Source organism: Amphibalanus amphitrite, unplaced genomic scaffold (assembly GCF_019059575.1).
Source record: "Amphibalanus amphitrite isolate SeventyFive unplaced genomic scaffold, NRLGWU_Aamphi_draft 000367F_arrow, whole genome shotgun sequence".
In the NCBI taxonomy this organism is placed as follows: Eukaryota; Metazoa; Arthropoda; class Thecostraca; order Balanomorpha; family Balanidae; genus Amphibalanus; species Amphibalanus amphitrite.
Genome location: NW_024881861.1, coordinates 564613 through 576988, shown reverse-complemented (window position 1 = coordinate 576988; position 12376 = coordinate 564613). Strand labels below are relative to the sequence as shown.

Here is a 12376-nt window from a genome sequence, read left to right as displayed (position 1 = left end):
TAGGTGGCGCAAAATGACTGTAAAATGCAGACTGCAGAGTCATGCTTTTTTGACCTGGCTCCACAGTCTGCTCTGAATGTAAACCATCATGATCCCATTTCTAATCCTGCACGCTGTTGTTGAAATGACGTGTTCTGGCGAACACAGAAATGAGCCTAAGCTCTGTGATATTCTATATTTGGAGAGGTTTCCGGTTGCACTCTGGTCCGTTAGGTATGCTGCTAGCCTGTTGCAGTACCTACTCCGTCTATGATGCATAACTTATGCCACACGGTGGTATCAGTCACGCTAGTGAGTGTAGTTTTGCGTTGGTCTCCGTCGAGGGTGAGGTAACGTGTGGGTCGCCCACAGCTAGTCATGATTGCGTGAGTCGTCCACAGCCGACCAATGCATGTGGCGCGTGGCACCCTCAGCTGGTGGCGTGGCTCGTGGGTGGTGCCCCGCTTCTGTGCTGGCTCACGTCCCGTTGTTTTTGCTCCTCTTCCTACTGCATTGAGCTGATGTATAGCGGCTCAGCCCTTGCCGTCCTGTTGACCTAGTGAGGGCCGAGTATAGAGTGGACAGACGGCCTGGGATAAGTGTCAAGTGCCGACGGCAGGCGCTGTGTCGCTAGATGTCGCTAGATTAAACACCTGTATCGCCTAGTATACTGTACCGCATAGCCCTTCTGGACATTTGCTCTGTGACGAAGACTGAGTGAGACCAATTGACTTTATGATCTGGAGTGTAATACATCTCTCGCTTTCTTTATCCATAAGGAAGCAGATAAACGTCTTTGCCTCATGTATTCATCTTTATGGTAAAGTTGGGCGGTAGAAGTCAGTCCGATAACAATAAATCACTCATTGCAGTGCCCTTCAATTCATTCGATGGGGTTCTGGTGTCGTGTCCGCCTATTTTATCGGTCATAAAGATGATTGAGCGTTTACTATATTAGCTGGCTGATGGTATCGTTAGTCATGGACCCTGTGACGTCATACGTCCGCTATGGCGTCGTTCTGGGGTGGGTCCGGACGCACCATCCTATCCTCTCTCCTACCTTTCCCTCCTTACACTGCCGACTATTCCTTGATACCCGCTGACACGGGACCAGACTAAGGATGATGAACAGGAAATGGCATAGTCCCATTTTAAATATAGAAAAAGTGGTAGTCAACGCAATTGAATCATCCATTTTAGACAGATGTGTGTATATTATTTCAATAGCTGATAACATCATCTTTTCTAAGTGTATTGAATAATTTGTATTGACCAATCATTTCTTGGATTGTTGAAATAGTCTCGTGTGAAAATTCCAATCAATGCATAGTACTTTTACACTCTGGCTCGTTTTGTTTTCGTGCCGTACCGGAAACGAACAAAAGCAATATTATTTTAGTAATCTGTTCTACTGCTTCTGCTGTCACTGAGAACACTTATCTAACCGAAAAGTTGTGTTTCTTGGAAATCTCGACATCGACACATGCCAGCGGTGGAAGACTGTGCTGATGGCGCCGTGACGTTTATTAATGTTTTAGGTTGTCTGGCTGATGTTTTATGTGGCTAATAATATCTGCAGACAGGACTGTCGGACGCCTACCACCTGGCAACAGGTGTAGTTTGGTTCCAGTCGAAACAGCCAGCCAACGGACGGCCCCCACCTGGTGACCAGGTGTGTCATACTGTCTAGCCCAAGGCGATAAATACCGTTTAGCCCAGTAATATGGCGGGGGCTGTCGGCCCGCCATGGTGCGCCCATTCTGAAACACCTACTGCTGGCTAATTCAGTGTGTCTGGCGGGGACTGGATGCTCCAAGACGGACAGTCTCTTGTGGCAGCGAGACCCATCCCTTGGCGCATCGACTCTCGCCACACCGGCCGGTACGCCGGTATTGGTAAACCTCCCACGTGAACTACCTGACGCCTCCCGCCGCTCCATGCGCGCCTCTGCACACAGCCGCTATTTGAGTTCGGAAGTGGCCAAAATGCGATAACTCGTTAACCAGTTGACATTTTGCCATGAAATTTTTAATATATGTGAAGTAAACCTTAAAGTCACGTATGTGAACGTATGAGCATCCTGCTGATCCAGCATTGCCGTAAAAATATATTTGCTTGTAATCCGCGGATGACGGGTATATCCCATAACGTGGGTGAGTCGGGAGGGGATTCTGCATAGCTTCCCTGCTGTCTTCGAAACTACTCGTTCAATACTAAAAATTAAAACGGCTTCTGATAGGAATAGCTGACAAACGAAACCTAACTTTGTCACAAAAGGTCATGGGTCACAAAAGGTCATGGAAAGGTCATGGGTCACAAAAGGTCATGGAAAAGGTCATGGAAGGAAATGCATACATTTTTAAGGTCATGCGACACATCTTTAATGGTCCATTTCGCCAAAAGCATCTAAAAATGATGTCATCTGGGTAGTCCGATTCGAAACCATTTCCATTCGACAAATGAAGGTCAGGTCACGGCGAGGTCAAAAAGGTCAAATTTTGAAGTTGAGCATTCTCAACAAAAAAGACGTGCGTCGGATGCAATTTGAGCTCTGGAACACGATGATGCTATTCGTTTTGGTTTTCGATATCAAGAACGTACCTACTGAAAGTGCCTTTGCAATATCGAAAATTATGATAAACTGACTACGGTAAAATGCAAAAGCCGATAACATTGCCATTTCTGAAGATATCTGACTGAAACTTTCCAAAAGCAATGCAAAGGTTACATACAAAAGCCTCATTCTGGTCGATGGCTGCTCCCCAAAACTCTGAATGTTATGAACCATATCGGACATCCTTACGATGTTCTATTGGCTGGATGTCTTTTTGCTTTATTGAATTTGATCAGACTACATTTAGTTAAGACGACGAACATTTATTGGTCACCAGAAAGTATACCCACAAGTCAATCGACAATCGACAACCAACAAATGCAATCGACACGAGCGTCGAGCACCCCTCCGCACAAGCAGCTGCCGGGGCGATTAGACGGACCGCGCTCCTCTCTCGCAGCTGATTGGTCAGCTGCCGAACTGCACGGACGTCAGCTGCACGGCCGCCGCCCGGCCGACCTGACCGGGGTCGGCCGGGCGGCGACCTAGCGTCACTAGAACTGCAATAACTTTTGCCGGCAGTGTGATGCCGACCTAATTTTTTCAGCAAATGAATCACAATTGTACGGTATATGTTATGGACGTTGTCTCGATGTGAAGCACGCTGTGCGTTTTTTGGTAGGCCTATGTAAATATTGAAATCCTCAAGCCCTTCTGCTTTGTGCAAGTGTGCAACAATTAGCGTACAATAACTGAGTGGGAAGTTTTTTAGATGTACTTTTGTTACCAATGGATTCCGCACATTTTCCCCTTTCAGCTGATATCTTACTTACACATTTTCAAGCAAAGAATATGACAGGAGACTCGTCAACATTTACATGAAAATCGCAGCACAAGTTCGGTCTCACGGAGCAAAACAAAACGGTGTACTTTGGGAGCCCACCAATCGGTGCCAGAATGAGTAATATTTTTTCTGGATGATATTTTATAAAGTCTGAACAATTTACAACCAGAAAATGCGAGAAAAGCACGCTTTAAAATTCGTCGAAAATTAGGGTATTGGCCACTTCTGAACCTGGATAGCGGCTGTGTGCTCTGGTCTGACCGAGCCTGACGCGACGCGCCGCCGCCACCGGTCCCACAAAAACGCAGCGGCACGGGGAGGGACTAGGGAGGAGGCCACTCGGCCGCGCACTGCAGGTCGGCTACGCCCCAGGACCGGTCACCCACCCAGCTGCGTACCGGCATCGCATATCCAGCCGTGCAATGATATGCCAGGATCGGGCCGCTGTATGCAGCGATCAACAGATTGCCAGGGCGGCCTAGCATTACAGGGCAATGTACTGAGGTCTGCGCTCTTGGTATTACTTATTAGGTTCGGTGTGGACTTTGGAAGTGAAAAGGACCATGCAATACGGATGCGTATCGACTTTTTGTCAATCAGTTGCGCTGCGATCGCTTAGCGCTAATGGTTGTGGTGCATGCGAATTTGCCGTCTTTGTTCATTGAGAAATATTTGACCCACGCAGCTTCGGCTTCTGGGAGTTAATGGGTAACAGCACGCAATGTTCCGACCGATTATCAATCATGTCACCAGTGGCACGCGAACAGTGATCGACCCTCCCAATCTCAGTCACTTTGCTTGTATGCTAGTCGCCCGTCCCCTCGATCTCGCACCCCCTCTTCTGTCTTCCGCACTTCGTTAGCCTGGTCTCGGGGCTTGGCGGTCTCACACACTTCACGGCAGCGTGGTATGAGTTCCGTCACGGAACTCCACCATTACCTCGTCAGCGTAGTGGTCTCCCACGCATCATCCGTTGGCCTCAGTGCACTCAGCTCCCTCGGGGTGCAGCGGCCAGCCGCAGACGGCTACCGTGGGCCGCTGACAGGAGCCCTGCCAGAAATAACCGCCAGACACCCCGCCTCCGGCATAGAACATTTACATCAAGCACTTTGAACACTTCATGCGTGGCAAACTTGAGCACCCGGACAAATTCGCGCTGCCAGCTATGCGAGTGTTTAGAATCGACCGACTTTGATTACAAGACGCCGCCTTCTGAAGTTGTGTCAGGCCGTATTTCATGCGGGCTGAAGAACGCTGCCTGTCAGCGGCGGCCGCGGCCTTCGTCCTTCACTGCTGTCAGTGGGCCGACCGGCCCAGTAAGTGGCGCTTCTGCGGCGCTCAGTGGCGCGTTTGCGGCGGCGTGTGGCGCGCCAGCTGGTCCGTCCCGAGTCCATCTGTGCTCGCACAGAGTGCCGCCAGTGGCCCCATCAGTCACGGGAGGCGGTGTGGAGAAATGCCGCAGTCGTGCGACCACGTCACCGCACTCGACTGGAGGCTGGTGCTGTCTGCGTCGCTGCTGCTAGCGGCCACTCTCTTGCACTTACCGAGTGAGCGACAATTGGAGTCCAGCTTTTATCCCTGATACACCGCGCTGTCTTAGTACTACCAGTAAGCTGGTGGGCTTCAGTAGAACTCGATGCATTGGGCTTCGTGAACGGCTTCTTACCGATCGGGCTCACGCAAGGCTTCCCAGTCTGGCGAGACAAGGTCGTCTTGTGGTCGCGGATGCTAGCCTATTGCTGAGTGTTCGATGTTCAATTTTTTTAGGTATTCCAAAATATGAGCACGATGCAGTACTCGGGAGACTCAGCATAATATGTATTGTCCGATACCTCATCTTTTTCTATAATCTAAGCTTCATTCTCATTTATGTAGTAAATGGTCAACTAAAGCTCGCTATTGACGATAGGCATAGCACTGTTGGGCAGATTCATTTTTAACTGTTGCAAGACATTTGACCTCTATCACTTGGGTCGCAGCTGTTTGAGTTGTTCTGCTAACTTCTTGAAACTTTAAACGGTTTCTGTCTGAAAACTCATTAGCCACATCCAACTATTTTCGCAAGAATTGTGAGGTTCATTATTGGGTAACTTGAATGATAATCTGTTGTCTGGGCGCCGTTGCATTTCGTTATCCAATTTTATAACAGTTTCCCTTTCAGTGTTTTTGTGAGCTCCTCCCATGGCAAAAAGGAGCTACAGATGAAAATGGGGAAACATCCATTAAAACGTATATGAACCGCCTGAACGCATTTTTATCGCAATCAATAGCGATCCAATAGCCTCAAGAATAGACTTGTGTGCAGTGTGCAGCATTGGTCACCGGGTATTTGGAGGATCATCCATCATTCAATCGGGCAGTGAGGCTCGCCTACCATTTTCAGTTCCAGACTCTGCCCACGCTAACCCATACCATGCGTCGTGACATCACCATCAGCTGTGACGTCACGCGTCACGACGCCGTCACGCTCTGCGGTCTGGATCGGGACGTGACGGCGCCTCCCCGGGAGGGAGGGGGCGCAATGACCCTGTCACGGCCGTGACGGTCGTTGTGCGGTGAAGTAACCGTTCCGGTGGACGTTTGCACGGAGATCTCAGCGGGCGATGGTAGGCCTCTGACCCACGAAGTTGTGTGGTGCTCCACGCTCCGCCAGCGTCACTATCAGTGTTTGTTCCGCCGCTTGTGTCCATTATCCAGCCCTCGTCTCAGTGGGCTGCCGACTCGGGCCGCCATGCTCAGCTGGGGGTAAAGTGTCGTTTGATCTTGGAAAAGTGGGGATAATGCCAGTGATGGTTCGTCTGACCTCTCTCTAACCTCTGACCCAGCCCCTGACCCCTCCTACCGACCCGATTTCGTCTGACAGCTCCTTCTCTGACCAGGGGCGGATCCAGGAAAACTCCAAGGGGAGGGTCATGAATCGAAGTGGTGCCCCTACCTATACCCAAAATTAAAAACTCAACGGATTTCGTCCACTTCATTTTGGTGGTGCCCCCATTTTCAGTTTTTTCTTTTTATTTTTTATTTTTAGTCAGTATCATAACTCTTAGCCACAACCACATTTACCAATTGTAAGCAAGTATATATGAATGTGCTATGTGCATAGATGCTATGTGTATATATGTTGTGGACGCTGAGTAGTGAGTACTTACCAGGAACGTTATCAGGTAAGCAAATCGTTGTCAGTCCGACGAACTTGACCCTGGCGTCTAAAGGGTCTGTCCTTGACACTTCAGGCTTGTCAGGGGCACCAAAGTCCTTCCAGGGACACCACAAACCTTTCAGGGGCACCTACGGCCTTGTAGGGGCGCCACAGGCCCGCCAGGGGCACCACAGGCCTGCCAGGAAGTAGGGGCACCACAGGTCTAGCAAGTATACACGACAGGCCTGTCAGGGGCACAACGGACCTGTTGGGCCCATGAGCACCCCTAGGGGCAGGGGCACCACAGTCCTTCCAGGGGCACCGCAGGCCTGTGAGGGGCACCAGCGGCCTAGCAGGGGCACCAGTCAACACAGGCCTGCCAGGGGCACCACAGACCTGCAAGGGGCACCAGAGGTCTGCCAGGAGCACCACCGACCCCGCAGGGGTAACTTGGGCCTGTCAGGGGCCAGGGGCACCACAGGCCTGTCGAGAGGCACTTCAGGCTTTTCAGGGGCACCATAGTCCTCTCCGGGCGCAGGGGTAGCAGGGGCACCAGAGGCCTGCCAGGGGCACTACAGGCCTAGCAAGGGCACCACTGGTCTATCAGGGGCACCACGAGCCTGTCATAGCCAGGCATCTCAGGCTTGTCAAGGCCCAGGGGCACCACAGGTCTGTGAGGGGCACCAGCGACCTAGCAGGGGCACCAGTCAACACAGGTCTGCCAGGGGCGCCACAGACCTGCCAGGGGCACCACAGACCTGCCAGGGGCACCAGAGGTCTGCCAGGGGCACCACCGGCCTCGCAGGGGCACCTTGGGCCTGTCAGGGGCACCACGGGCCTGCCGAGGGGCACTTCAGACTTTTCAGGGGCACCAGTCCTCTCCGGGCGCAGGGGTACCAGCGGCCTAGCAAGGGCACCAGAGGCCTGCCAGGGGCACCACAGGCCTAACAAGGGCACCACGGGCCTGTCAGGGGCACCTCAGGCTTGTCAGGGCCCAGGGACACCACAGTCCTTCCAAGGGCACCGCAAGCCTGTCAGGGGCACCAGAGGCCTGCCAGGGGCACCACAGGCCTAGCAAGGGCACCACTGGCCTGTCAGGGGCACCTCAGGCTTGTCAGGGCCCAGGGGCACCACAGTCCTTCCAGGGGCATTACAAGCCTGTCAGGGGCACCAGAGGCCTAGCAAGGGCACCACAGGCCTGTCATGGACACCACAGGCCTGCCAGGGGCACCACCGCCCTTGCAGGGGCGCCTCAGGCCTGTCAGGGGCACCACGTGCCTACCGGGGACACTTCAGGCTTGTCAGGGGCGTTACAGTCCTGTCAGGGCCCAGGGGCACCAGGCCCGTGGTGTCCCTGCTAGGCCTGTGGTGCCCCTGGCGGTCCTGTGGTGCCCCTGTCAGGACTGTGATACCCCTGATAGGCCGGTGGTGCCCCTGGCAGGTCTTTGGGCCCCCGGGCCTCAAGGGGGGGCCATGACCCATGTGACCCCCCCCCCCTTGGATCCGCCCCTGTCTCTGACCTTGTTTCAGGATGGCGGCAGTGCTCTAGAAGACAACTCCGCCAATCTCCACGTCCAGCGAGCGCCCTGTGTTAGTGTGTGAGAGTGTGTCGCGATGGCGGCGGGCAGGAACCCCGTGGACCGATGGCGACCGAACCCGCGAGCGGCGCCTTACGTACCGCGGCGACAGCTCTCGGCCGTGACGGCAGCGGCGGCGGTGCTGCCCGGACTGCCGGTCACACGACGACGGCTCTGCTCTCGGCTCTGTCAGGTGAGACTGTGAGAGACGTGCCCGAGCTTACAGCTGGGTCAGGTAAGGGACACCCCCGGATGTGTCTGGTGAGAGACATCCTTTATCTGTCGGATCCGTCACGTGCAGAGACTAACCATGCTCCCGGCTCTGTCCGATGACAAACCGACCCTTGCCTTCGGACTGAGTCGGGTTTCAAGTGAGAAACGAACTCAAGTCCGGGCCGTGCCAGACGAGACAGACCCACAAGCTGACCAATAATGCCGATTACGATCATCATACCTGCCTATACTTGCCTTCTAAATCCTTTCTTGCACTGTGCAACTCATTGTGGTAGGTGCTGGCCACACCCGCATATCGCTTTTCAGCCGAGAACAATGCACGTTTCAACACTAGCTATTCATGCTTACACCTATCACTAATTAGTTATTCTTTCCCGACCAGCTCGCTCCACCCCTTCTATTAAGCGCAGGATTTTTTGATAGCCACGTTAGCACTCTTTAATCAAAGCACATCGCTGATGGGTGGGACCCCACGACCCTCTGTTTTCATCGTGCGAGATCTGATTTTGCTGAGATGAGATTGTTTCACCCCCATAACTCAGCGTTGGATGCATATGCCGACTAGATATGAAAGCGGTGACGCCGCGGCGGGGGGCCGTTTAATTAAACCATCTCTGTTGGCGACTGGGACGATGTTTTCTACGGAGACCCGAGAAAGACGATGTAGAATTGTAGGCAGAGGCTGCAGCTGGGATCTCAGGGTGTGAAACAGTGCTCAACTTTAGAGCACAGGACTGGAGCTAAATGATTTTCAAGGAGAAACGGACGAAGGGTGAAAGACGGCGTGCTAAAGCAGAAAGATGCGGATGAATGTGGTTGGTCGATGTAGCAGATATATACTGCATCCAAGTTTTCATTGGGAAAATTGTGTCCTCGTGAGTGCGAAAGCTGCACCTGGGCCCCCGAGTACAGATGATGCCTTCAGCACTAGCCGCGACTTTGTGACACATTTTTAACTGCCAGTAGTTCATGAAGGCGCTACTCGTGCAGCTGGGGTGCCTGGGCAGTGGGCAGTGGGCACTGCAACGCTCGGCAATAAAACAGGCGACGGCACAACTGGATACTGTCATTGCATACAACAGACTAACATTCAATAAGTGTGTTGTTCAATCTACGGTCGCCTGTTTCAATGCTTTGTATTTAATTACCTTTTTTAATAACGTGTCTTCTTCTTGACAAGGCTGCCTAAACTCAATACTCAATAGTTAACTACACTTTTTAACTCACATCTGGCAGCGTCCATATCATATTGAAAATACCGAAGTACCATCTCCACAGTAACCTGCTCAAGCCCCGCGGTATGCGGCTCCCTCGATGCCTCTGCGTTACGATGACGCTCCGCCTTATCACCCGACATGCCGGTGGCATCAGGCCGACACGGTTCTGACATCAGACCTTCCCGTCCCGAGGGAAGACGGGTATCGTCTCCGGAGTCGGCCCCGCTCAGTGAGTGGACCCAGGCCAGCCGACGGACGGCCTCCAGCACCCAGCTGGCAGTAGCCCCGGCGTGACACCGGTCATCGTTGGACGTCTGATGACGTCACTGACGGAATAATGACGTCATGGATGGTCAGTGACGTTACGGGCTCAAAGCTGAATGCCGATTGCCAGTGGATTGTAAAGCCAGCCGGTGCCAGGTGTGTGCTGGCCCCGTGACGCCATTCATTCCTTACACACAATGGGCGGACGCGCACACAGAAGGTCCTCCCTCGGACCGGCAGCGGTGACCTTGCCCGGGGCTGTGGACCGACGGCGGACCGTGGCGGCGGCGCTGGGGAAGGTGAAAGTATCGCCGCCCGCCCCTGTACGACGGGTGTCGGCTGGCCGACCGGCAGACTGCCGACTGCCGCGCCGCGAGGAGCGGGGCGGCACCGGATGGGGGCCGGCTGTGGTTTGAGGAGTCAGTCGTCGCCTAGGGGAGGTGTGGGTGGAGCTGGTCGTTACGGTAACTGATGTGTGACGGCCACTGCTCCCGTCTCTGATATGGGAATCGGTCGTACCCGCGCCCGTCTCCGCTGTGTATTCCTTCCGCGCTGCTCCAGTGGCAGTTTGAGCCAGTGTTCCCGTCACCTCTCGCTGATCCAAACAATGCCACCGGCGCCGCACCGCGGGATGGATCTGCAGCCCAAACACAGTTCGGCTCAGCACACAGCTCAGCAGCTCAGCTCAGCAGCTCAACCGGGGCTAATCTGCGCTCAGCTGAGCTCAAATATCGGCTCAACTGGGCTCAAATATCGGCCAGCTCAGCACCACCGTAGGTGGCGAGGTGGAGTGAACCGTACACAATTGATAGCTTTTGTCTAGTCTGCTTATGCATGGATGATTCAGATTGCGGCTTAGGTAGGACATTGGCCTCTTTGGTTTATGACAATGAAGCATAGTTGGTTAACTTTTGCGGTGACCTCTGGTCCATTGTCAAAGCAATGCGTTCCAAACGTTTTTTACTAACAAGTTAAGCCCGTTCTGCAACTGTTTTACATATTGTTAGGGGCGATGGACTTTGATTGTCGAATACATATATTATCCCTTTTATGCCATCGTGCATTCTTGTGCCAGGATGGTCTTGACTATAGGTTGTCTTGGAGCTGATAACCCTGGAGCTGATATGCCTTTGATAGCTCGCATTTCATCTGCATGTGCGCACTGCGAGAGCTGTAAGAGCTCCGGCAGCACTTACGCACTGAGACAACTCACCGCCTGTCGACACGGGGCGGCTCCTGAGGGACGCTCTAAGGGGCGTCGCTCAGCGCCCTGTCTACCGGTCTGGCTCGGCGCCCACACCCCCGGCGCCCCTCTGTGGGGGGGGGGGGGGCAGTCGGCACCCCTCTCCTCCCGCCTGCACAGCCCTGCCCGCGCTCTGCAGGCTGCCGCTACTGGAGTACAAATTGTGGGCAATCTGGAGCTGTCCCCGTCCCCGCTACCAGCCTGCCGACCGCCGCTCCTTTGGAGAGACACTGATGTCACCGGCAGTCCCCACGTTACGGTGATGTCACACATCAGTTTTCTGTTTAATCCCGCATGAAGGCCATGAGGTGACGTCACTGACACCTGACGTCATTGCCTACCCGTGACGTTATACTTTGATGTCGCATTGACATGACAATGATGGCAAAAGTTGTCGATGAGTTGGCTAAACGTCGGTCTTTAGAACGAAGCGACTCGTTACCCGGGTAAACGGGGGTTGTTAGGCTCAACGTGCCAACTTGGATCGTTTCGCCGTTTATGTAGAGTCCAGGTGGCTTCAGTCGCTTGGCTGAAGTAAATATAACAGTTGCTCTAAACGAGACAACTTTTAAGTGACGGCATTAGCGTGAGAAATACTATAGTGCTAAGTTGTCTGTAAATGTTTATCAACTTTTCAGCATATTTAAGTGATGTATTTGCTTCCAAAAACAAGCTGGGCTCGCACAGCTAATAATTTTTCATTTGTTAAGCGTTTAATGGCTTCCTTATTATCTACTTATTTCCTAACCTCGTCATAAATCAAGCACTAATTTACCAAACACTCGTAAATCTCGAAAACATTAATAAATCACATTATATAGTACACATAAACCCCTCACATAGCGCAAACACACAAGCACACATAACACACACAACTGCTCACACTGGCATTTCGGGGCGGTACCTAACACACACACCCGATAGCGGCAAGGACCAGCGGCGTTTGCCGCACTGATCCTGTATGCTCCAGTTGTTCCAGTGCGGCCGTGTTGGTCCGTTACTCCGTGCAGGGTCCGGCGGGACGGTATCTGTTATTGTGACGGCGCTATCGGTGACGACGGGGGGAGCTGGGGGGGATGGAGAGCGGCGCGGAGGTGAGCCGTGCGCGGAGACTGTTTGGATCGTCGCGGCATGGTCCCCAGAGACAGACCGGAAGACGGCGGAGCGACGGTGACGGTATATGTGCGGACGGCGCCGTGTGGGGCCGACTGATACACGACGCTGACGCACGGACACACAGAGCGGACGTACAAAATACACAGCTGACGCACACACACACAAACGGAGCGGTGTGTCCGGCGGTCCCGAACAGTCAGAGATAAGGC

General features: G+C 53.3%; 1 protein-coding gene across 3 annotated transcripts in view; it reads left to right on the top strand.

Moving 5' to 3' along the window:
* LOC122389660 (protein O-linked-mannose beta-1,2-N-acetylglucosaminyltransferase 1-like) overlaps nucleotides 1–12376 on the top strand; it is a 55551-nt gene that overhangs the window by 14396 nt on the left and 28779 nt on the right. The window contains exon 2 of one of the 3 annotated variants that reach the window (XM_043381886.1): nucleotides 8047–8286. The exons of 1 other annotated variant lie outside the window; for it this stretch is intronic. In XM_043381886.1, the coding sequence (XP_043237821.1) occupies nucleotides 8131–8286 (156 nt within the window). In that variant the 5' untranslated portion in view covers nucleotides 8047–8130. The remainder of the gene's footprint in view (nucleotides 1–8046; nucleotides 8287–12376) is intronic. One more of the 3 variants, XM_043381887.1, reaches the window with a different exon arrangement.